The 27,530-nt window shown below is 31.0% G+C and overlaps 1 protein-coding gene and 2 long non-coding RNA genes across 11 annotated transcripts; 1 reads left to right on the top strand and 2 right to left on the bottom strand.

The window, feature by feature from the left end:
• Nucleotides 1-910: 910 nt before the first annotated feature.
• Nucleotides 911-4,312, bottom strand: LOC143246868 (uncharacterized protein C9orf85 homolog). 3 transcript variants are annotated; one of them, XM_076494102.1, is made up of 5 exons: nt 4,217-4,312; nt 3,440-3,658; nt 3,204-3,317; nt 2,345-2,427; nt 911-1,546 (listed from the first exon to the last, which is right to left on the bottom strand). In XM_076494102.1, exons 2-5 carry the CDS (start codon nt 3,646-3,648, stop codon nt 1,350-1,352), a joined length of 603 nt encoding a protein of 200 aa, XP_076350217.1. In that variant the 5' UTR covers nt 3,649-3,658; nt 4,217-4,312; the 3' UTR covers nt 911-1,349. The 3 variants fall into 3 exon arrangements, with proteins under 3 accessions (XP_076350217.1, XP_076350216.1, XP_076350218.1); XM_076494101.1 differs by having other exon boundaries at nt 4,156-4,256; XM_076494103.1 differs by having other exon boundaries at nt 4,160-4,256.
• A 5,280-nt stretch (nt 4,313-9,592) lies between these two features.
• On the top strand, nt 9,593-22,801 carry LOC143246866 (uncharacterized). Of its 3 annotated transcripts, XR_013026211.1 has the most exons (5): nt 9,593-9,843; nt 12,769-12,907; nt 16,405-16,492; nt 16,975-17,095; nt 22,392-22,801. It is a non-coding gene; the product is annotated as an uncharacterized LOC143246866 (long non-coding RNA). The 3 variants fall into 3 exon arrangements; XR_013026210.1 differs by lacking the exons at nt 16,405-16,492; nt 22,392-22,801 and adding an exon at nt 19,438-21,289 and having other exon boundaries at nt 9,601-9,843; XR_013026209.1 differs by lacking the exon at nt 16,405-16,492 and having other exon boundaries at nt 9,603-9,843.
• On the bottom strand, nt 17,166-25,660 carry LOC143246867 (uncharacterized). 5 transcript variants are annotated; one of them, XR_013026212.1, is made up of 7 exons: nt 25,542-25,660; nt 24,520-24,583; nt 22,826-22,867; nt 22,400-22,548; nt 18,418-18,514; nt 17,764-17,910; nt 17,166-17,537 (listed from the first exon to the last, which is right to left on the bottom strand). It is a non-coding gene; the product is annotated as an uncharacterized LOC143246867 (long non-coding RNA). The 5 variants fall into 5 exon arrangements; XR_013026214.1 differs by having other exon boundaries at nt 22,826-22,862; XR_013026216.1 differs by lacking the exon at nt 22,826-22,867.
• Nucleotides 25,661-27,530: the final 1,870 nt, after the last annotated feature.

Below are 27,530 nucleotides of genomic sequence, written 5' to 3'. Positions count from 1 at the left end.
ATCCTCGTTGCGCCAAACATACTCATCCTTTCAGTCGTGGAGGAGTTATAATTTTTTGGTCAATCCCACTCTTTGTTGGCAGGCCCTGATGAGTTAAGGCATTTGACTCATAATATGAGAATCGCGGGTTCGGATACCCGCTGCACCAAATATGCTCACTCTTTCACCCATTCTTGAAGAATGATGAGTAATATTCAGATTAATAATGAGATATTATTAGAGATATATTTATTAATACAATTATATTAATGTTAATGACTAGTTCATTTATTATTGTCATACTTCGCTATAGATGGAAATAAATGTACTCGGAAAGGTTCGAACCTTGTAAAAAAATGTTTTGTTTTGTGCCTTGGTCTTTATTATTTAACAATTGTAGTTTCGTTTTATACTTTTTGTAAAATAATATTATTTAGACAAGTTAAAAATGTACTTGTAGTGTAGGACTCAGCAGATAGCCCAATGTGGCTTTGCTATAAAAAAACACACACACATACACACTTGTAGATGCAATTTTTTTGCAAAGTAACACAATAAGCTTTCTGTGCTCTATTTACCACAATCATTGAAACTCAGATTTTAAATTTGTGAATCCACAGATATAATGCTGTACCACTAGGGGGCAGTAACGTATTAAGAAAAAGATGGTGTTAAATTTATATAATTCTTACCCATTTATGTGTAAAATATTCCTGCTATGAAAAAAAGTTTATTTTTTAAAAATTATATGCCATCTAGTGATCGTAATACTGACATGGTTGACAAGAGAAGTGAAGACCTGTACGTTTTTCACCGTAATCTTTCGATCTTATCTTAAGGTAAATTCGTTAAACAAAGCCTTCAAACAGTTCTTAATAAAGTTAAGATTTATTTTATCAAATAAAATATAGTTACAATAAAAGTCAGTACAGAAGAGTTCATACAGAGATATAGTTTATTTATATTGTACTTACACAATATAGAAATGAAACAACCTTACTGTCTGTCCTAATTTATGAAAATTAGGATTACCTTTATTTATGGACATAAAACATCTGTGTACAAATAGATCAGTAAGTAAAAGTCAACAAAACTTAATATGAAATATTTATAGTCCATTAATCATATATTTACAAGAACAAGGTAGTTTAATAAATTACTACTTTGATATGTATCATTTCAAACTTATACATTCTAAACTATACTCACTGTTTACTGCCTATATCTGAATAAAAAAGAACTTAAGAAAAATCACATACAAAAGAGAGGAAAGAACAAACTCTGTCTTAAGAGGAAGGTGAATGTTACATGATGTAGGATTTAAACTACAGCTGAACTTATAAAGAAACTTTTATCATGTTCTTCTGTGGTCATAAAGGTTCTGAGAGTTCATTTATAGAAATGAACTTTGTTTTTATACAAAGGTTCTCGTCTGTGTTGTTTGTAGGGTCTTTAGTTATGTTACATCCAATCTTTTGTTGTGAATTGTCACTGCTGGTGTTATCTGAATAATTCTTCTCAGAACGTGATATTGCACGACTGTTTTCAAGGTAACGTAGTAACGTTCCTGTAAACAATAAACAGTAATGTGTATTGCAGTACTCTGTGGAAAAAGTGTTTATGTAGATATTAAAATAATTTGTAATATTAAGTCCATTAGAAAATAAACCTTTCAGAATATGCTGTTGGTAAAACATCCTTTTATAATGGGCTCAGTAAAATATACATGAGGGCGACCGATTTTGTATTAAAACACATGTAAAATAAAGATAAGATATACTACACTGTTGCTTGTTAATTAGTTATCCAAGTTCCTTATTTGTATAAAACTAGAGGCTTAGAATTTTGACCTCAGAAATAGCTAATTTTAAACAGTACTACATTCAACATACCACATAACTCACTTCAGTTCAAGTGTTCTTTCAGTATTGATTTTTAATTTAAGAAATTAATTCATACATAAAATTACTTTCAATTATGATCTAAAATTTAATTTCATAAAATAGTTCAATAGAATTTTGAATGCGAGCAAACAAACAATGACATTTCTTTTCACCCATGACCTTCCCTTAAAGGGTGAAGAATTATCTATACACTGTAAGCACAAATTTGTTGTTGGTTACCATGGTAGATGGTACAGTTTCATATGAAACCAGCACGTTTCAAAAATTCCTTAACTTAATAGAAGTAATATGAATCAAGTTCCACTTATCAAACTAACCATTTTCTGAATGCCAACTCCAAGTTTCTTATTTCATAATCTGAACTACGATGCTTCCAACATTCTGATGGATCTTATTTGGTAACCTGAACATTGGTTAACCTTCCAGAAACATCAAAATTGTAAAGAACCAAGTGAACTTACTTCGTTTCCTCTCCGACAAAGCCTGAACCTCCAATTCAAATTGACTGTTCTGTGAAGCTTGTTCAGCCACACTGGGCTTTGGTCTGTTGGAGATTTAGAAAACAAGAGTTAATTTAAATAATGTGGTGGTGTTGAATCCATTAATATCTGAAAACAAAAAAATCAAATAAAACTTAAGAAACAATGATCACAGAAAAGATTAATTCATATAAAAAACATGAACTGTATTTCTATAATTAACTAATTCCAAATCAACAGAGCATTGAATCATATAGTTTGAAAAGTACAACTATTGACAGTAATTAAACTGTCACGGACGAATTGTGTCAACACTTAAATTATATTTTAAGTTTCAATGTTGTTAATACAAACAAGTAAAATATATGGAATTACAAACTTTGTTGTTTGTAAATAACAGAAAATGTAATTGTACTTAAATACATTCTTAAAAAGGTACAATTGTGTTAAACGGTGGTTGAAATCACAACACAAAGAAATAAGAGTGAAACCCTAACATTATTACCAATAAAACAAAGGATATTTTGATAATGTGAACATATTATCTTGAATGTACCCATTAAGATAAAACATTGAAGGACAAAAACATCAAACATTTGTAGACATTGAACATTTTAGTAGTACTTATATTCAGACAATTTTCAATGATTAATCTAATAAACCAATTCAATGTTATATCTATTCAGAGAATGAACAGTGATCACCATATTTTCAGATAATGTATCAAAAGTAAGTTAAATTGTTGTAGTTTTAAAAATGTTACATTTGATATCCTACATTGTTAATAAAACACAAATTGTGGTTATTTGTACTTGTGTCAAACCAGTATAAACAATATTACCTTTCAACTAGTTCCACTTCCTTCCCACATTTACCACAAACCTTGTGAGAGACAACACAGGCTGTACAGACTATATGGTAAGCTTCTTTAACAGACTTTTGTTGGCATCTGGTACTAAATATTGAATAACAAATTTGGTTAACCAAGGATAGATACAAATAAAATACACAATTTATACTACAATATTAAAGTTAACAGTATCTGTTTAATTCTGTATTAAAGGTTTTATCACTTACCATTTACGTGGTACTGTTAAAGGTTTGTATTTCTTGTATTTTATTTTCCAGACTATCACATCTCTACATCGTGCACACACAGACGTTAGTTCCTTATTGTTGAGGGTTTTGATAGTGTTAGTGTTGTCATGAACATTATTTTTAAAAGACTTGCTGTTCTGATGTTTCTGACTGCGTGTCCTGCTAACATTTCCTCTCTGTGTACTCATGGCTCATAAACTAAGAAATATGATATTTTAATTTGAGATACCTTGTTTAATTAATGAGTGGAAACAGTATTACAGATCTAATTTAATAGCAACTTATCTTGAATCTAACTAACAACCAACTGATATCAGAAACTTAACTACAAGTTAATCAACAAATCTAAACAACTGATGCTAAAAGGTTAATCTAGCTACAACTTTCAGAATAGTCAACAAATATAATCTTAATATAAACTAGATACATGTATCGTAGTATCTATGTATAACTAATATTTTCCTCACTGTAAATATTATAATTACTAGTTTGGTTTGTTTTTGAATTTCGTGCAATGCCACCTCTTTATAACTGGTATATCACACCATAGCCTTAAAGAAACATCTTTACGTGTATTAACTGCACTAGGATATAATCATTTTCAGACGATTAAATATTGTTAATTTAAGTTTATAAATTGAAAAATAAAATACAATTGAAGATAAACTGCAAAAAATAATTGAAACTATTTTTACCTACACACATATTACAATTTCCAACGTAACCTTAACCTCCTCACAAATAATAGAAATTTACCTTGTTACAATTTCTACCTAACCACACTCTTCCAACAATCAACATCAACACCCTCTACAATTTTCAACAACTGTACAGGTTAAAATATAATACTACGAATAATAAATATATAAAATTAATAATCAATACACAACTTTAAAAAAATTTAAAATAATGATTATACAATTTTGAATTTATTTACAACAATATTAACATTACAAAATATCATGCCAATTTAAAAGAAGACGTTACATATATACACTGTGAGGGAAACAAACAAACAAACAAACAAAAAACACACATTGGCTATGTGCGTATATTCACTGCTGGCCAAAATTTTAAGGCCAATGAACATAAAGAAAAAAATATGCATTTTGCATTGTTAGACTCAACCACTTATTTGAGTAAAGCTTCGAAAGATGAAAATAGGGAAAGGGAAAATAAAAATAAAAAACTTCTTTAGCATTTAATAGGGAAAATATGAACAGTATGAAATTAGCCTAAATACTAGCTGGTCAAAGGTTTAAGACCATACCAAAAAGAAGTCCTAAACAGGGTAGAAAATGCCCGACAAGAGGTCTCAGTAGTGAGTTGCACGGTCGTCATTGCGAATAACTGCAAATATTCGCTTTGGCACATGGTCGATATAAGCGTTTGCAGAAGGCTAGCTGGAATGTTATTCCAAGTGGTGAAGATGGTTTCACGAAGATCATGCACTGTTTGGAATTAACATCTATTTCTATATACTTTCCTTACCATCCACCCCCAAGCATTTTCAATGGAGTTCAGTTTGGGCGAACACGCTGGATGCTCCAAAAGAATTACGTTATTCGACATAAAAAAGTCTTTTGTCCTGCTGAATTAGCCAGTCATTTCCACACAAGTGAGAGCCTTCAGTCAATAAGGATGCTCCCTCCAACATGCCAATGTAGCCAGCTGCTGTTTGACGTCCCTGTATAACCTGAAGCTTCATTTTTCGTGGTGTGGAAGGAGGCGTGGCCTTTGAAGACGTTTACGAATTTTAAAGCCTTTCTTTCGTAGATGCCGTCGTATTGTTCTTGAGCTGCATTCTGCGTTCGTAAGGGCCTTAATCTGGTTGGACGATCGGCTGGTGTCTTGTCGGACAACCCGTCGAATCCTCCTGCTCAATGCCGGCGAAATTTTCTTGGGTCGACCACTTGAAATTTTCGTTCCGTATCCATCAGAGTCTTTTAAAAGTTTTGCAACAGCAGTTTTACTACATCCAATCTCACCAGTTATGACACGTTGAGAAAAACCTTGCTTTTGCAGCTCGACAATTCTACCACGTTCAAACTCTCTCAACTTTTTAGCCTTTGCCATATTTTTACCCAATGTAACACAGGAGATGTCAGCGGGAGATGTTTACAACACTAATGCTTGAACACAAATGATTAAATTTCGTTACGCGTTTACCGATTAACGTTTCGTTTCAGTATGATCTTAAACTTTTGACCACCTAGTATTTAGAGTAATTTCATAGTGTTCACGTTTTCCCTATTAAATGCTAAAAAAAGTTTTTTATTTTTATTTTCCCATTTCTTATTTTCATCTTTCGAAGCTCTACTCAAATAAGTGGTTGAGTCTAACAACGCAAAATGCATATTTTTCTTTATGTTCACTGACCTTAAGATTTTGGCCAACAGAGTATACTGTTTATATGCAAAAACGGCTCGTTTGGGTTGAGAAAATATTTTACATAGAAGAGCGAACAACGTTTCGACCTTCTTCGGTCATCGTCAGGTTCACAAAGAAAGAGGTAACTGACCGGAAGCTGACCACATGTTTGAAAGGGGTTGTGTAACTGTGTGTCGAAATGTAGAGGGCGGTATTAGATGTTTGAATATATAATTTTATTTATTTTATTATATTAATATAGGTATAAAGGCGTTCCTTTATATTGGTTTATTTTTGGTTTAAGTTGTTGTATAAGTAAGGCTTCTTTAATTTTGCGTTTGTTTATGTTTGTTTCTTTATTTAGTATTTGAGTGTTTTCTATGGTTATGTTGTGTTTATTTGACTTGCAGTGTTCGAAAACGTGTGAAGGTGACTTTTATGTTCTTTGAATCTGGTTTCCATTTTCCTACTTGTTTCTCAATATAGAAGTCGTGGCAGTTATCACATTGTATTTTATAAATAATGTTGGTGTTGTGTTTGTCAGTGTAGTTTTACATAGTATAGACCTCAGTTTTGTGCCTGGTTTTGAATAAATTTGGTATTAACTGGAATGTCATATTTTGTTACTAATTTTGCCAAATGTTGGTTATTTGTTTGCTGATGTCAGGAATATATGGTATACAGCAGTATATGGTTTCGTGGTTTTTTGATTCGTGAGCTGTATTTACTTTAGTTGGTGGTTGATTTTGCTTTTGTCTAGGTGTGTGCGTATAATGTTTTCTACGGTTTGTGGAGGAAACTTATTGATGTTGATGAAGTATTGTTTTATTTTGTCTAATTCATCGTTAATTTTATCTGGTGAGCATAGTTTTATGGCTGTGTTTATTTGGTTTCTTAGTATGTTGAGTTTTGTTTTGTTTCATGTGCTGAGTCCCAAGGAATGTATAGTCCAGTATGGGTGATTTTTCGGTGGATTTCTGTTTTGAATTGTGTGTCAGTTCTTGTAATTTTGAGGTTAAGAAATGATATTTGATTGCTTTCTTCCTGTTCACATGTGAAGTTAATGTTGGGATGTATAGAGTTAATGTGATTGAAAAAATTAAGTATGTGTTCTGTAGATTTGAATCCCGCAACCATGTCATCTACATATCTGTACCAGTATAGTGGTGGATGTAATGCTGTGTTAATTGCTTGTGTTTCAACTTGTGTCATAAAAATATTGGCTAGAACTGGTGATACTGGGTTGCCCATGCTTAGGCCATTTGTTTGTATATAGTTTTGGTTGTTGAACATGAAGTTGGTCTTTATCGTGGTGAATTCTATGAGGGTTGCTAACTGGTTACTGGGAATTTCTATAGTTGGGTTAGGGTCTCGGATATAGAGTTCTAAGGCTATCTTGCAGGCTTCAGTGGTTGGAACTTCTGTAAAGAGGGATATAACATCGAAACTGGCCATTAAGGCTTTATGATTAAGTTGATTTAGATTAGACTTGAAATTAAAAGAGTCTTTGATGAATGAGCTGGCTGATGTTACATATTTAGAGAATGCCCATGCTATAGAACCATAGAAAACACTCAAATACTAAATAAAGAAACAAACATAAACAAACGCAAAATTAAAGAAGCCTTACTTATACAACAACTTAAACCCAAAATAAACCAATATAAAGGAACGCCTTTATACCTATATTAATATAATAAAATAAATAAAATTTTATATTCAAACATCTAATACCGCCCTCTACATTTCGACACACAGTTACACAACCCCTTTCAAACATGTGGTCAGCTTCCGGTCAGTTACCTCTTTCTTTGTGAACCTGACGATGACCGAAGAAGGTCGAAACGTTGTTCGCTCTTCTATATAAAATATTTTCTCAACCCAAACGAGCCGTTTTTGCATATAAATTTCTCAACAAGTGGGTTTCTCGACATCACAGAGTATACTGTTTGTTGGCGCACATTGGTTATACATTGGTTTTTGAAGAATAAAATGTTTTGCTTGTCTAGAACATTTTCTGTTGATTTTACTTTTTACTCATGAATTTGTTTGTACAAAAGTTAAGAAGAAATAAAATGAAATCATTCAAGCAGCAAATAAGAACATAATGAATTTATGAGAAAAAATGTAAATAGAAAAAGGCTTCTATTATATTATTACTGACTATAAACGCTGAAAGAAAAACAATTTTAAAATGTTTGGCGACTTGTGTAACTAGAAACTGTTATATAATTGCTATAAATATATTGCCATAGCGAATATTATTAGCACAAGAAGTGTTACAAAATGGAATAAATGTTGTGTAATTTTTCTCACTTTAACCCATTGTGTCGCTTTCTGCTTCATAAACTGCAAACAAATAAATTATCGAAAACTCAGCTAAGAATTTAAAAGTTTTTGTGACGTTTTAGAATAGGGTTAAATTATCAGCACGAGAGCCAATAAAAGAGAATTTAAAAAGTAACCAATAATTGTTTAGTTCAATACAGTGAGGGCTAGACTGTATGAGGCTACATTATATAACAAAGTTAAGAGTTTTCAGAGTTCTATTTTTTTAAACATTGTTTGAAGTGTGATATTTTTTACTAGACCTACAAGTAAAAGTGTTATGTAACAAATGTTATTCACCTGTGGAAGAAAGAAATTGTTTCACTATCGTTATGTGGACTAAAATTGGCATTAAAAATAAGTAAATACAATTTACCTTCTCAATGATGGATCACGTTCCAGTGAAGTCAACATTTAGTACAATTTATATCGAACTAACCACTGTAGATCGTTCTTAAAACATATCTACGTTTGTCAAATAAAACCGAAGTTTACTTTTACAAAACAGAAAAAGAGAAAACTAATACAATCTACTGAATTGGCTGGGATGTTATATACATAAAAGTTTTGTTTGCTTTGGAATTTCGCACAAAGCTACTCGAGGGCTATCTGTGCTAGCCGTCCCTGATTTAGCAGTGTAAGGCAGCTAGTCATCACCACCCACCGCCAAATCTTGGGCTACTGTTTTACCAACGAATAGTGGGACTGACTGTCACATTATACACCCCCACGGCTGGAAGGGCGATTATGTTTGGCGCGACTCGGGCGCGAACCCGCGACACTCGGATTGCGAAGCGCACGCCTTAACGCGCTAGGCCATGCGAGGCCTGTTACCTAAAAGTAATTTAATAAGGTTAATAAATATCGGTGTGTAGAGAAAAAAATATAACAAGTTATAATTATTTAATTTGGTAGCTCAAATCGTTCTAGAAAAATTTAAGAGCTGTACTGGCATTGAATTTATGATGGGGAGCCCGCCAGTGGCATAGCGGTATGTCTGTAGACTCACACCGCTAAAAACATGGTTTCGATACCTGAGCACAGATAGAACACTGTATAGCTTTGTGCTCAATTTCAAATAACCTAACAGTGATGAGGAAGATGCAGTCTAATATTAAAGCAGTATTACAAAGATATGTATTAATTATAATATCATTAATTACTAGTTTACTTAATATTTTTATATTTCGCTGAAGGTGGAAATAAATGTCGAAATTTGTAAATATAATGTTTTGTTAACCGTCTTGATTTTTGTAGAATTGTAGCTATATTTTAAGTCTTTTGTAAAACAGTATTGTTTAGATAAATTAAGACTTTTACATGGAATTTATATATGCTTCTAATGTAAAAACTCTCGGTTTAAACTCGTATAATTATCATCTATTTAAAATGTTTCTGAAGAAGAAAAACCTTTTTAAGTTATTTGCCATCTAGTGATTTTAATACAGATATGAGAGCACGTGATTGACAAGATAGAGTAAAGTTAGGGTGTTTTGTTTTTTTCTATGAAATTTTGTTCTGATTTTAAATTAAGTCTGTTGTGTTATAGAAGATGTAGAATATGCCTACAATAATTGAAAAAAAATACATTCTGTATTTTTGAAAGAATACTTTAGATGATAAAAGGTTCAGGATCATTTCTATTGCTGATTATTGATTTGAACGCGAAATTTCTGCTTTAAAAGGTAAAGTCAGAACATCTTCCATACTTTAAGTTATATTCTGTGGTTTATTAATAGTGAATAAAGAGTTTAATAGTAATGTAGTGCAGTTCATAGTTCTTATAATATAGTTCATTTTGAAAAAGTTACCGAAAGGCTACATTATATATACTGTAGTTATAAATACACAATGTCGTTTACATCAAATCATATCCAATGTCTCTTACAAATCACAGTTGTTTGTTTGTTACATATTTACCATGATCACTAAAAACATGATCACTGAAAACTAGCAAGTTATAACATTTCTAGTATTAACATACAACTACCAGATCATAACAGTGTTCATTATAAGTGTGTTCTTGATGGTAAAGTTTAGTCACTGACAGTTTACTGTCAGAATGTCCAGTCAGTGGACCAACAGATAATATTTAGTTGTTATCCTTGGTTCAGTTTAATGGTTAGCCAGTGTAAGCCTGACCATTTAAAATAATGTTCAATTTAATGGTCAGCCAGTGTAAGCCTTGTGATGGAATTTGTTTTAGTGCATCACAGATTTATAAGACTCTTCATGGTTATAATAAATTTTTATTATTTTTTAATTATAACCAGGGTCATCTGTATGTATGAACTTTAAAAAATGACAGTTACATTCAAATACCAACATGGAATATTTTTTGGTTTTACCCAACAATTCATTTTGTAAGGTCTCATATGTACTAGATATTTTGTATTTATAATATTATTTAAGAATATTTGGAACAAAACTTGTAGAGTTACTATACTGGTCTGTAAAGGCTTTCATATGACTTATTCTAATTGACCACTGTTGTTTTTAATTAAAGTGTCAAAACACAAAGTTTTATATCCTGGTTATGTTCCACAGTAAACTTGATGATACAATTTATTTATTAAAATAGTGGAGAAATTAAAAAACATGGTTACAGTTCTTGAACATTTCATCAGCACATGATATTAGAATTGTTTAAACTGTTGTTGGGAAAGTTCTAGTTGTTGACTTTAATTCAGATACAGAAATAAATTGGTTAAAGAATATATCAAAGTCATTTCCATAGCAACACCATCAACCTTATCTTAGAACTTTCCATCTGAAATAAAATGTGATTCTTTATCAATAAAGTTCACCGGTTGAAATCAACAGAACTTGGAATAGTCACATTGTTATAACTGTCATTATAAAACATTGTAACTTAACTGCATGAATAAGTTAAGTTCTCTGTCATTGTAAAACATTATAACTTAACTGTATCAGTAAGTTAAGTTCTTTGTCATTGTAAAACATTATAACTTAACTGTATCAGTAAGTTAAGTTCTCTGTCATTGTAAAACATTATAACTTAACTGTATCAGTAAGTTAAGTTCTCTGTCATTGTAAAACATTATAACTTAACTGTATCAGTAAGTTAAGTTCTCTTCTGTTCAAAGGACTTCATCATCAGTGGTCCTTGTTAAGATCTTAAACCATTAGGAATGAATAACAACATCGCAGTTTGTTAGAACATGTTCAAGTACACTTGACTTTATAGAAGATTATGGGTTAGATGTTCAGTTGTTTTCATTTGATAGGACCAGTGTAGTTTATGTCATGTATGTCTACATATTTATGCAGTTTTATGAAGCTACACAGTTTGTTTGATGTTCAGTAGAACCAGTGTAGTTTATGTCATGTATGTCTACATATTGATCCAGTTTTAGGAAGCTACACAGTTTGTTTGATGTTTAGTAGAACCAGGGTAGTTTATGTCATGTATATCTACATATTGATAACAGTTTTAGAAAGCTGCACAGTTTGTCTATTTTTAGCAGAACCAGTGGAGTTTGTCACATATGTCTATTATATCTTCTAGTGTGTATTTAGAGAACTTTTATGTTTATTACATCTTCAAGTGTGTATTTTGAGAACTGTCATATTTATTAGATTTTATAGTGTGTATTTTGAGAACTTTCATGTTTATAAGAGCTTGTAGTGTGTGTTTTGAGAACTGTCTTGTTTATAAGATCTTGAAGTATGTATTTAGAGAACTGCTATATTTATTAGATCTTGAAATATGTACTTAGAGAACTGCTATGTTTATTAGATTTTCTAGTGTGTATTTAGAGAACTGCTATGTTTATTAGATCTTGTAGGATTTGGATAACTATCATATTTATTACATGTTGCACTGTATATTTCAATAATTGTCATGTTTATTTGTTCTTTTAGTGTGTATTTAGAGAACCGTCAGGCTTATTTGATCTTGTAGTGTGTATTTAAGGAACTGTCTTGTTTATTTGATCTTGTAGTGTGTATTTAGAGAACTGTCTTGTTTATTTGATCTTGTAGTGTGTATTTAGAGAACTGTTATGTTTATTTGATCTTGTAGTGTGTATTTAGAGAACTGTTATGTTTATTTGATCTTGTAGTGTGTATTTAAGGAACTGTCTCGTTTATTTGATCTAGTGTGTATTTTGAGAACTGTCATGTTTATTTGATCTTGTAGTGTGTATTTAGAGAACTGTCTTGTTTATTTGATCTTGTAGTGTGTATTTAAGGAACTGTCTTGTTTATTTGATCTTGTAGTGTGTATTTAGAGAACTGTTATGTTTATTTGATCTTGTAGTGTGTATTTAAGGAACTGTCTTGTTTATTTGATCTTGTAGTGTGTATTTAGAGAACTGTTACGTTTATTTGATTTTGTAGTGTGTATTTAAGGAACTGTCATGTTTATTAGATCTTGTAGTGTGTATTTAGAGAACTGTTATGTTTATTTGATCTTGTAGTGTGTATTTAAGGAACTGTCTTGTTTATTAGGTCTTCTAGTGTGTATTTAGAGAACTGTCATGTTTATTACATCTTGAAGTATGTATTTAGAGAACTGCTATTTTTATTAGATCTAGTGTGTATTTAGAGAACTGTTATGTTTCTTACAATTTCTGATGTGTTTTCAGGTGAAGAAAGTGTTCTTATTCAACACAACATGATGGAATTCGTGGTTGGTTCTTGTGGTTTTCCTGAATACACCATGTTATTAGATGATATTTTGTAACTGTTCAGGTATCCAAGGTAGATCTACGATGGTAAAACCTTGTGAGTATTTTATAATTAACAGATTTTAACTAGATGTGATGGAAGTTTCTATCTTCAAACAGGCTGTTAAACTACTTTTGTAAGTTGTTCATACAAACTGACATGTTGTAGTTTCATCATTATTTACAGACTTGTTTAAAAGTAGTAAAACAAACTGATATATATATATATATATATTCAAGAGGTCAACATGTGTACCTAAAACAGTAATAGTTTCCTAGAGGTACAAGTGTGAGGTAATACTACTGTGTTATTTGGACAGAGACATTTTAAATCACTAAGTTTAACTTCAGAATGCTCATATTTGAACATTATAACATCTCTTAAGCTTCACTTGCTTGTGGAACAGTGGTATGTGTGTGGACTTATATCACTGGTAATCTGGTTTTGATACCCATGGTGGGCAGACCACAACAACATGTCTTAAATTCAGAAATGTAAGATTTCTTATTATCCAAGGTTTATTGTTTCTGTTGTAGTACAATGTAACAAGAGTTGTTGAATAATCAATAAACAGTTGTTTTTCACTAAAATAATTTAATGTTGATTACTTATCGTTGGTTTTAGTGGTCAGTAAATTATTAAAATTGTCATCAAAATGACCATTTCATAACTGTAAAAATATTATTATGGTAAAACTTTATATGTCTTGTATATAACAGAACAGGAATTAGTTGTGTAAGGTATTATTATGGTAAAACTTTATATGTCTTGTATATAACAGAACAGGAATTAGTTGTGTAAGGTATTATTATGGTAAAACTTTATATGTCTTGTATATAACAGAACAGGAATTTGTTGTGTAAGGTATTATTATGGTAAAACTTTATATGTCTTGTATATAACAGAACAGGAATTAGTTGTGTAAGGTATTATTATGGTAAAACTTTACATGTCTCGTATATAACAGAACAGGAATTAGTTGTGTAAGGTATTATGGTAAAACTTTATAAGCCTTGTGTATAATAGAACAGGAATTAGTTGTGTAAGGTCACAGTTAATTAAAGGTGTAATGTATCATTGTAGATATGAAAGTCACATTGATGGTTATGAAAAGTAGAACACCAAAGAAAATCATAATTATTTTATAGAATATTAGTCATCTATTGTCTACAAATGTAATTATGTTGTTACATTTTATTTAGTTTAAAATGTAATTGTTTTCTAAATTTTGTGAGTGATTTATTTAAAAATGGAATGTGTGGCTGTAGACATTTATAGATGTGACATTCGTTAACTGATAAGAGAAATAAATACGAAATTAAACAAAACTAATTAATTGCTAGAGTGAGCCTTATTTTTTTATAAATGTTACTATTCTATTAACTTTATTATAGTTTAAAATGAAAGTATTTTCATTTTGATATAATAGATGGCACATAATTCAAAATTAAATACAAATTACATAAAAATTACTTATTGATCAAAGTCATTCTTTAATGATAAGAAATCTCGGTTTGGTTCTGCGATGGTCAGAACATAGTCTACATTTAACACTTCTCAAGAAAGAAACACATTTTTCGAAATGGAATTTAACAGCGAAACAATATTTTAATACTAGTACAAGAAAGTTAGAAAATAATGTACATAATACCATTTATTTATGGTAACAAATACTACAAACTGTAAAACCAGGAGAATTAGTGTCATTATAAAATGTACTAATTCCTTGGAATATATTTCTGGCCTTAAGGCCAATAAACATAAAGAAAAAATATGCATTTTTCGTTGTTAGACTCAACCACTTATTTGAGTAGAGCTTCAAAAGATGAAAATAAGAAAAGGGAAAATAAACTTTTTTAGCATTTAATAGGGAAAATGTGAACACGAAATTAGTCTAAATACTCGCTGGGTCAAAAGTTTAAGACTATACTGAAACAAAGCGTTAATTGTTAAACACGAAACAAAATTTAGTCATTTGTGTTCAAGCATTAGCATTGTCAACATCTCCTGTGTTACATTGGGTAAAAACGTGGCAAAGGCTAAAAAGTCGACAGAGTTTGGACGTGGCAGAATTGTTGCTGGTGAGATCGAGTGAAGTAAAACTGCTGTTGCAAATTTCTTAAAAGACCCAGAGGAATACGGAACAAGGATTTCAAGTGGTCAGCCCAAGAAAATTTCACAGGCGTTGAGCAGGAGGATTCGACGGGTTGTCCGACAAGACATCAGCCGATTGACCAACCAGATTAAGGCCCTAACGGATGCAGAATGCAGCTCAAGAACAATATGATAGCATAAGATGTAAACATCTTCAAAGGCCACACCTCCTTCCCCACCTTGGAACAGCTTGGTTAAATTTTGCTGAGAAGCACCAAACACGGGATGTAGAAAAGTGGACGAAGGTTTTGTTCTCTGATGAGAATAAATTTAACCTGGATGGTCCAGATGGCTTCCAGTGTTACTGGCACGATAAGGAAATCTCACCGGAGACATTTTGTATGCGACATAGTGGAGCTTCAGGTTATACAGGGGCATCAAACAGCAGCTGGCTACATTGGCATGTTGGAGAGAGCGTCCTTATTGACTGAAAGCCCTTGCTTGTGTGGAAATGACTGGATAATTCAGCAGGACAAAGTACTTTCTCATGTCGAATAACGTGATTCTTTTGGACCATCCAGCGCGTTTGCCCAAATTGAACCCATTGAAAGTATGTGGGTAAGTGTTTGATCAACTTAATCCTGGTGTCAATATAGATTTTCTAAACTACATCTCTGGATATCAGTTGAGAAGAAATATTTATTAGACAGATCTTGGAAATTACATTCTCCACATCTGTGAAGCTGGACTGTAGATGTCTGAGAACAGACTGTTGATGAAGGTTTATCATTTGAGGTCAACATTTACATAGTTTGTTTTTAAAGGTGTTGGAACCAGTCAGTGTATGTGAGGTTGGGTAACTTTTAGAATTCTCTGATCACTTGTGGACACAAACTAACACTTGATTTTGTACATGGTTTACTGGTGTCAACATTCTACATGTAGTTTTTTTCACATATCTACTGACGTTCTTCGTAACAAACTCAGGATACACAACTTTAAACTGTTATGGTTACTCAAAACAGTTCCTTTAATAATGTATTAGATAATGTGTTGGTATTATAAATAATATTGGATAGTTGATAAAATCTTCAGACTTCTATATTTAACTCACTTTATGGTTATGACATGGTTTAATGTAACTTATTTATCAAGTGTTTTCCTCTTGTTGTCAGATACTGGTTAAAAACCATTCTAATTTATCAGATATACTTGTATGAACTATTCTTTTATATGAATCACTTATTACTTCAATTCAATGTAGGTTAGACAATTATCAGTTTTTTCTAAGATAGGGAAGATATAACTGCCATTGTTGTTAAAAATATCTTTGTTTTATTTACATGACTATTAAATGGTCATGGGAGGACACCTGAACTTCTATAGGTCAAACATATGGTTGGTGTGAACTTCTACAAACCTAATAACAGATGTTGAACTATAGTAACTTTATGTTTTAGATGAGATAATAGCTACCAGACTGTTCTGTAATTACTCTGTAGAAGCTGTGGTAACTGACAGTTCACTGTTAGAGGAAGGTGTTTCAAAGTAAGTGTTTAAAGCTAACATTCTTCACAGAAGTGTTTTGATAGTTTTAGAACCAGTACTTGTGAGGTAAATATTGAGTTCCCTATTATGAACTGTAACATTGAAATCAAGGTATAGCTAAAGAATACTGGTGTTCTTATCTACATATTTATATAGCATGTTAAATTACAAGTTATAACAGGTCCCTTATATCTTATCTTTTAGCATTGTTTAATAACTATAGTGAAAGTTTAATAAGAATGTTCATACAGCTATTACTTAAGAATAGATTTTGTAATTGGTTTGAACATAGAAGTCCACTCTCTCCATGGGTACTGTTCTATCAAGTCATCTAATTCTAAAATATGTAACACAAACCAACCAAGTTGTCTTAGTTTGATTGTCAATATAATATTACTGATTTCACTATACATGTGTAATGATAGTGTCACACATGTCTTCCTCATATAAATATTTAGTTAGGATTTGTTTATTTCTTACAGAACAGGTTAACAGACGATATAGCCAGTCAGAATAACTTTGTAAGCAACTGTTTTAGTTCTTCAGGGGATAAATTGTGGACCAACTAAGAATCCTTTTGTAGATGTTACTGTACATGGAATTGTAAGTATTATATCAAAATATTAACTTGAGATAAAGTTCTGTTTGAAAATATTCTGTACAATAGTTTAATATTTGTAATAAAACAAGACAAGCTTGTGTAGACTTTATTGATGGTTGTATATACACAACAAATTGTAATAACAGTTAATATTTATTCACAAGGGTTGTTAAATATTAAATTTCCCTAATATTAAAAAACAAACAAACAAATCACCAAGATCTTGGGCCCACTATAGATCCAGCTGATTGGGCACCACAAGGTGGAAAATTTATAAGTCTTTGGAAAGGTAAAACAAAGTTTAGTCCTATTATAACAAATGTATAAGGAGACTGCAGGCCTTTTGCAATAACTTATCTCCAGACACAACTGTTATAATACAAATGAACTCACCATCCACTGTTTGTTGTAAAAACACCACACTGTCTGGATAGTATCTTCGCCCTGAAACACAGAATATACAAGTGTTACAGTCCATTCTTAAATAACAATGTTTTTACTTAATGTGTACAGAATTATACTAGTATGGGAAGTTAATACTGACATCAATGTATTTATTAGAACTAGTAACAATCCTATATAACTACATCTTGGTCCAGCCCAGTTACCTTCATCTGTAAAGTCAGTAATAATAATATTACATTATATTTAATAACATAAGTCTTCTTACCTTCTGGTTCAGCTTTACTGGAAGGTGACCGTCCTTTAACATCCACATCTGGTAATTCACCATCACTGTAGCTTAACTACTTGACAGATAACATATCTGATACCTGGATGATGTGTGACAAGAACTACATTCAGATGTGGAAAGAATCTGAAATGTATAATATATCAAACTTGACTTTCACACAGTTCATAAATCTTAGCAAACTGCAGTAGAGAAAACTAAAGTTATATTTCTAATGATAAATGTTATTTAATAAATAAAACTAGAAACAGTTGGTTATATTAAAATAACACTCTACACTTTAATGGTTAATACAAATTGTTGTCACCGGTAATCACAATGTTATATTGTAAATGTGTGAAAAACAGCTGATATGTCACACAAGTTTTCACTATACTATCCTACATACAAAACACAAACTGCATTTGTTGAAGTTTGTCGTGTCACTTTACTTTAACCCTAAAAACATCATATTTAGAAAGACAGTCACCAACTGTTAACTACAACCAGTGTTCTCAGAACGTTACTAAATATAAACTAAACTTTCACTGTTTTTATCAGTTACCTCAGAATTATAACACTTCAGATAATCTGTGAATCAAGGTTAATATTACCAGCTGTTAATTAATTAATATTTGTGTTTGAAAGTTTTACCTCAAACTCTTGGGAAATAGAGAAATCTGTATCCAGCTTCAGTTTGAAAATATGAAATAGAAGTCATGTTTTCCAACACCATCCATAAGTTTTTTTGCTAAAATATAACAAAGATTTATTACATGAATACTTTCTTACAGATGTAACATATATTTTGAAATTGTCTTAACTTTAACACCAGAAAGCTAAGATTGAAAAACGTGGACATCAACTCTCTCACATATTGGAAATACTGAGAACCTGGTTCAATTCATTGAAACCAACTATATGTTAAGAATTTGTTTATGGATACCAGTTTCAACATAGAGCTGTCGTCTTGTTAAGAACACATTAGTCAATACAACTAAACTCAAAATTCTCCTGTTGTTAATACACTATTGTGTATAAACTACAAGAAAACCAAGTGTATAAAGTTACTTTTCACTAGCATGTGTTTAAAATTATTTTTACTCATGTTACTGTATTTATCTTCCAATAAATTCGAGGTTAAAACTATATACAAGAAACACTTCTAAATGACAGATTACAACTGTCATGTGGGTTCCATTCAAAGGTTTTCTAGAAAAACCTGCTAAACTTCACCTCTAAAGGTCACTTTAAACATTTCATTTACAAAAATCCTCACATCTAGAGATGACCGATTTAATTTACTGGTATTCTACCAACTAATTAAAATTACAGTTTCTAAATGTTACCACTGTTTGTTTGTCATTAAGTATAAAACTACAACATATACGTTAGTCTGTTAGTTACACTACATACCCTGGCAAGACTATATTATAACACATACCAACAGTCAGTAATATTAAAGTACACATTATACAGTGTAACATGTGATATTTAAAGATACATACAGATGATCTATGTATAGCTGTATCATACATATGTTCATGTTTCTATTCTATTTGACTCTGCCATCCTTACATTTATAAATATTCATTACTTGTTTTGTGATGTTTTCACTAAAAGTTAGTCTATCAGATTGTAATATTATGTATTATTTTTTTACAACTCTTACAGATACCGTGATTGACACCCTAAAGACACTGATTGTATAGTGTACAAAGCATTGATTATGTATATCTTACAGTCATCTCATGTTGATTTATCATTGGTTGGTAATTCCTGTTGCACCAAGTTATAATGTTCTAAACCTTTCACTATTGGTCATGGGTCAAAGTGCATGTCACTACATTTGTTGACTTGCATTCAAAAGTATATTGATCTACTATTTTATGAATTTATGTCAGTAAGTTTGGTATCAGATTGTACAACATAATTCAAACTAACATTGTGTATGAGTTAATTTCTTAATTTAAAACTAAATATTTAAAAAACACATCTAAATATAGATTTTAGTGAGTCACATAGTATGTCAAATGAAGCAGTGTTTAAAATATGACGTTTGTGATGTCAAACTAAGTATAGTTTGGTACAAATTAAGAACTCATATTACTAATACTGACAACAAAAATATAAAATAAAAACCTGAAATATTTTTATTATTTAGTTTGGTACAAATCAAGACCTCATATTACTGAAAACAAAAATATAAAATAAAAACCTGAAATATTTTGATTATTCCAATACATGTCTTATGTACTGAATCAAACATTGTGACCCCATTCACCTCTTTCCAATGTTGAATATGTTCTCCTGTATCCTCTAACTTCAATATATGTGAATAAGTTAATCGTGAGATGTCACTCTCTGCTTTATTTATTGTTCTATATTTTAAGAAACATAAGTTTAACAATTTATTTATAAGCAGTAATAATAATAATTTAAATGTGTATATAACAAAATACTAGTCCATTACAACACAGCCAAGACTAAAGGTCAGTTTTATATTACTGGATACTGACCTAAGTCCACACACACTACATAAATGAAAGTTATGTAATGTTAGCTAGACATGACTGGAAGGTCAGTATAATAAAAATTAATAAATACATAGTGTTATAAGACTTAAGGTTTTTTGACTAAACATTTGTATTTGTGTTATAACATGTAGTCCTCCTTGCATGAAAAACATGATTTTTTTTGTGAGGTTTATGAAGTGAAAGTGACAGAAAATAATATAAAGTCTTACTGAAAACAAATGTTTGAAATGTACTTAGGAAGTTTTAAAGATTATGTGAATAACATTTTAAATTTTTGGGACAAAGTATAGTTTTCTTAATAACATGAAATCACTTTGCACTGTGACATAGCAGACTCAATATTTACACAAATCTTTAGTAAAAACATTTCATTATGATCTGATTTTTATGTACAAAATACTTGTAATCTCTAGATTTTATGAAGATAAGCCTGCTGTATCAAAAGTTACAATACTGTACAACCTGTACAGATGTATAGAGAAACCTGTATATTATACCATACCTGTTGTGAAAGGGTTAAAAGTAAAACTGTCAGTGCTGAGTTTTTAACATGAATGTTTGTATTATACCTGCTGAGTACCTTGGACATCCACACATATAGTGATTCTACAATAATTTGTTTTATAAACATAACTAATTATTACACTTGAAGTGCTTACTATTAAGTTTATATTTATATCAAACTCACTATTACTCATGAAGATATGATTTAAAATTGTTACATTAACCAAACCACTCACAATTAACAGTAATGTTTCTAATTAATTTTATTACTACAGTTACTGGTGGTGTCTACTTACAACAAACAATGAAATGTTTAACACTGGTTTATTTTATTAACATCAGTAGTGTTTGTCACATATTGTGTACTGATGTTTGAATGTATTTCTAAGTCCAACAGTATATTGTGAACTAACTTACACATCATACATGTCTATATCAAAACTATGTTTTTAATATTTTAAGAATAATAAAGTTTATTAATTTAATTTAATGTTGTATTTTAATACGTTTTAATTAACAAAAACACAATACTTCAACACAACAGTTTGACAGACATTTGGAGTGAAAACTAGTGGAATCATTTTAATGGTACAGTTCCAAGTTTTGTACCACTGTGTATAATACACTTACACATTCAACAGTTTAAGATAACCTTCTCCTGAAGTCAGGACTTACTCTAATTTCTCACGCACAAAATAATCTTAAAATTGACACATTTCTAAATATTAAAATAAAATTATAATAAAGGTTTTCAATTATTTTCTCATTTAATATAGTGGTTACAAGGTCGGTCAAATTGACCAAACCTGTATGAAGATACAACAGAGAATATAACAGATCAAATATAGATTTTCCTAAAAACATTTGATAATTATCTGGTGGTTATAAAGATTTCACACATGAAAATTGAAAATTTTTGATGCATAAAAAATGTGAGGAAAACATTATTTAAAACAAATAATGTTTACTGGTAATATCCCAAGTGTCATGAAGATATGCTTATTAATTTAAAAAATACTCTATTGAAAGGTACAGTAAGTAAACAAGAAACACAGATACTGTGTTTAGATAATTAATGAATGTAGTTTATCTTTTTCAGGTATTGTAAATAAATAAATATTGCAACTGTCTACTTAATTTAGTAATAATAACCACGATTTGAATTAAATTATAATAACATCACACATTAATAAGATAATTAACAATTTGTTTACATGAGATCAGTGTTTGATTACTGTATATTAAATTATGGTGACGGTGGTGTTTACTTGATATTAGTGATTTATCAACCAAGTAAGAAATGTCCTAAACCTAATAAGTTGTACAAATGGTGATCTTCAAAAGAGGTAAAGGTTATTCTTGAATAATAAAAACATTTTAATAGTACGTCAGAATAATGTAGTGGTTGAAAAACAATAGACTGGAACATACTATATTTATTTTACTTGTACATGTTGTACGAGACATGGTGCACCAATAGATACATATTTCATGTGATTGAATAAGGAGTCTATCCATTAATTATCTGATATCATTTAAACTATTAATGTCACTACATAATACTAACTGTGCATATTGTTACCACAGATTTTCACCTGATATTGTTTCATCTGTTATAATTATTTTCACATCCAAACTGAGGAACATCAGTTGAAGATTTTGTTTTCAATAATCAACAGTAGATGGAGCACCTGTCAACTGTTAGGTTCCTCAGAAGAGGCTATGTTAACAGAGTGACCAAGATCTGAAACGAACAAGATAATTATTAATAAATAGTAGTAATAATAATAATTGAACTTTGAATATATGTAGGGAGAATTTAATAGACAGAAAAACCTTCAATACGAACTGTAGATGTGGAGTTTTGTGTTACAAATGTCATGTATTTTTACAGAAAATTTGTATAAAACACTGGATGACATCTCATTTAGTCATTTGTAAAAGTGGAGATGAAGCCACAATTAACATGTGGAGTGAAATAAAGTATTTTTACATTCTATGCATATTAAAGGTTCTTTTACCTAATGTTACAGTCAAAGATGTCTGAATCTCTCCAGTCTGAACTATAAAACCAAAAGAAAAATTAATACATCTACTAGAAAACTGTTACCTAACTTTTAACATTACTACCAAGTTGACACCTTCCAGATGGTAATAGGTCAAAGGCCATGTCATCACATTTTTTGATACGTTACAGTACTGAATTACATTACACTACAAGCTCCTTTTGTGTCCCTTGTGAAACATTATTTATTTTACCTACAGTTTTAATTACTTTTACAATAATAAATAAAGAATACACATGAAATAAAATATTCTTTATTTTTCTTTCTGTTGATTGTTGGCAACACTTTATCATACCAATACTAGTCATACACTAAATGATTTACTGAATAATCCACCAAACAACACTCATTAATGACATGCAAACAAGTAGACAATTTTTTTTTAACAGTACTAACAGTGAAACTGACAATTTCCATTCAAAGAACATTATACATGTCATTTCATGGATGAAGACCTTTGTTTTCTATTGGTTAGATAATATAGAATTAAATACAAGAACTATAAACAAATCTTGAAAGAGAGGATATGGAAGGAAAGGTCTGATTTTCTGTTTGATAGCTCTATCTAAAAAAATGAAGGCTATAAAAATTATGGTTTTTCTGAACAATGACAATTTTACAGTGAGTAATTTACTTTTGATTTTGTATTTATTGAAATGGTGGTGAATAAAACAGAAAAGATGGGATTTCTATAGAAAATGTCATTTCTAACACTAGGGGATATTCAGGTGTTTTTTAAATATAAAACTAAGAACTTAAAGCTTTTATATCATTAAAATATGGATTGTTGGCTTAGAGTTTATGCTATACTAACTGGTATAACAAACTAGAACTAGTTTAATAAAAGTAACTAAAATATCATCATATGAGCAGTAAAGGATTCCACTTGTGACAGGGTTATTTCAACAGTATTTTATTATCTGATTCTTGTTCAGAACACAGGTCTATAATAAAACATTTTGTCATATGTACTGGTACTGATACGGTGACATTATTATCTATACTAGTGTCAAGGAAGAATGTTTACAAATAAGTGATGTTAAGAACCATCCAGGGGTAAAGGTTGTGTTGTAGTTAAAACACTTGACTTTTATAAGTAGACAGTTTAAAAACTGATGAAAATTTGTATGTCACAATTCTGTCATGTTTACAAATAAAATTGGAATATACAAACAGTATTTTACAGAATATTTAATGTCTGTATGATATTCAGTTGTGGTTTAATAGTTTATTGTAAAATGAATGATAATACTGACTTCACATGAACTGGCTGACAATATACAGTACCAAAACCCCCTTTCAAGAGTACAGTGAAATAACTTGTTCATTACATCATAAGTAAACATGTACAATAAGGGATAATTTTGTTTATCAAAATATATCTTCAACAAAGATTACCATAAATGACAGTTTATGTGGAAATATCTATACAACAACTAAATGTATACAATTTCAATGATAAGCCAACCCTTATGTCTGACACAGAACCATCATCCACTGACATCAAACCATTTGTTCAAGAAGTTTTTGACCTAGGACAATTTCAATTTGAGCAAGATTAGTCAGACATTTTAGACACTGCGATGACCATCAAGGGTCACTTACAACAATCATATATTAAAAATATTTTTACAAAGTCAACACATAACCTGTGATGCAGAGAATAAGACTTAGTTGGTAGAAATCATCACTTGTTTGATATGTCTTCAATACCTATAAAACAAGTACAAATTTTAAAAATGTTTCTTTCTTCCATTTATTTAATATTTTTATAGAATATGCAAAAACTGTTTACACACATGCAATAAAAATGGTTTTATATGCATATTACAAACAAATTGGGGGCCTTGAAATTAAGAAATTTAGTACAGTTAATACAGAATGCAACTCAGATATCGTTGGGTGTAGTTGGAATGGACGCCATCTTTACTTCACTCTTCTATACTTGTTTGTATACGGTAGTAGTGTTACTACTAGGTCAACAAATATTTGACAAAAGCAGAAAAAATTTTGTAGAGGCTGGTAGCAACCATTAAAGAAAAACTAAATATAAACCAATTACCACGTGAGTTAGCTTCTAAAAAGATATGAAGAAATCAATGAGGAACAAACGTTAAACAAAACATTTGGGGTTGAAACTACCACTGAAGTTAAATACGATTGACATCCAACTTCGACATGATGAAAGTCTTTCTTAAACTTCGTTAATTCAGTCAATCAGTAACCGGGGATTGAACTTATGTTGTTAATGGTTGAAAGTTTAAAGACAACTTTATAATAAATGATTTAATTTCTTAAAAGAAAATCAACTATACTTCTTAGCAAATACTGAGACGCAGTTGATTTCATGCAAAGTATGATAACATTACGGTTAGGCCTACCTTTCTGGTGAATCTCAGCTTACTTTTCTCAATAAGAAATTTAAAAAAAATCTACATATTATTCTTAATTAATTTATTGACATTGTGAACATTATAAATCAAACTTTAAAAATAATTTTGTGTATGTCTCACTTCTTTTTTTTCCCAACCAGTATATGGTTGGACCATATTTTGTTAACACGAGAAATTGTACTCCCATTTCAATTAATATTCCCAATATTACCTTTAAATAAATACATTATAACTGAACTCAATTAGCTTCAAAAGAAAAATATGTTTTTGTGACTTACCTAAAAATAAAATAAATGTATTTTTCAAGCGCTTCCACATTTGTTGCCAACTTGATTTTCGTGCCATGTACTACTAGACGCGCATACAGCGCCATCTACACAAACTAGCGGAATTTTTCTGAAATTCGGAAAATGCTGTATTTGTAAACACATTTAATGTTTTCGTCACGAATATAGTACTATTTACGACTGAGGTACAAAACATTTTCGAAAATCAATGCAAATACTGGATATCTTAGAAGCTTCACATATTTTTTACATGTAAACTAAGCTTCTTTTGTGTGAATATAGGTTTTTTTTCACTCCACAGTTTAACCAATATGATTGTTGTTGTTGTTTTGAATTAAGCACAAAGTTTCACAATAGCTATCTGCCCACCCACCACGAGCATCAAAACCTGGTTATTAGCGTTGTAGGTCCGCAGACATGCCGCTGAGCCACTGGGGAGCAACCAATATGATTCAAATAACATATAGAACAAGAAATATACTGCAACACCAGCATAATTTAAAAACATGTTTGATTTATTTTGAATAACGCGCAAAGCAACATGAGGGCTACCTGCGCTAGCCGTCACTAATTTAGCAGTGTACGACTAGAGGGAAGGCAGCTCGTCATCACCACCCACCGCCAACACTTGGGCTACTCTTTTACCAACGAATAGTGGGATTGATCCTCACTTTATAACGCCCCCACGGTTGAAAGAGTGAGCATGTTTAATGCGACAGGGACTCGAATTAACGAATGTGATTCAGATAATATACAGAATAAGAAATCTACTGCCAACGTCAGTATAATTGCAAAACATATTAAAACATCAGGGCCTCGCTAGTACAGCGGTAAGTCTACGGATTTACAACGCTACAATCAGAGGTTCAAATTACCTCTGTGGGCTCAACAGACAGCCCGAGGTGGCTTTGCTATAAGAATACACACGTACAAATCGAGATAAATGTTGTGACGTTTACTATAAAAAACAATGTATACATACGAGTATACAAAATAATTTTCAGCACACAAGGTTAGAAAAAAACAGTGTAACTTCAGCTACTAACTTGCCGCGACACACATAAAGAAGATTACCCTTTTTTAACGTTTCTCTTAATCACGCCTCTTAAGGATTTATAAACAAATCCAGTGAAATGAATGGAGAAAAAAGCACAACAAGCTCTGTAGCAGAACTATTGTTATAACACTCACAGAATACAGTTACAGTGGAGCGCCATTAAGCCGCGGACCAGTAAACCGCGAAATCGCTTAAAACGCTGTAGCAAGTCTTGTGAGCGAGGATTATCGTGGCTCACCGCTAATTTAAGAACGTGTAAAAACGCGGTTTACGAATTTAATCCTGGCTTTGCTTTAATTTGGGAAATAAATAAAATATAATACAATAGAAATCGACCGTTAATCTACCTTATCCGCTCGCTATGTCAGCTTTATGGAGGCCGCCATTGTTACCGAATCACACCTCTCCATACATTAAAGTTAATCCGCGGTAAATCCGTGAAGAAAGTGAACAATAATTAAAGTATTATTTTTAATTCGATAATCCGATATTTTTATGGAATTGTATAAATATTGGCCACAAACCCAATAGAAATCACTTCAGTTTCTGAATTAATAGTGAGCATATCATATTGACAAATTCCTACCTCATGAGTAGGGGTAGCAAAAGTTGAATGTCATAGAAAGAATACGAAACGGTGAAACTCGCGCTAAAGTTAGTTGAGAGCCAGGCATACCTGAGTTGGCTGTTGGCGACTTCGGCTTTTCAGTCACAAAGGTTTAAGCCGCGGTTAAGCAGGTTGACCCCTCAAATACCGCGGCTTAACGGCGCTCCACTGTATTATTATTATTTTTTGAATGACTTTTTCCATCTATTAATTGAAACACAAACTATAAAAACGAAGAATGTGCGAAAAAGAAAATTTTGTTATATTTAAAAAACACAAACTAGGTTAAAATCCCCCCTATGAAGTAATATTTCTA

Source organism: Tachypleus tridentatus, chromosome 3 (genome assembly GCF_004210375.1).
Source record: "Tachypleus tridentatus isolate NWPU-2018 chromosome 3, ASM421037v1, whole genome shotgun sequence".
Lineage (NCBI taxonomy): Eukaryota > Metazoa > Arthropoda > Merostomata > Xiphosura > Limulidae > Tachypleus > Tachypleus tridentatus.
The sequence above is the reverse complement of the archived record's forward strand: the minus strand, read 5'-3'. Positions and strand labels throughout refer to the sequence as shown.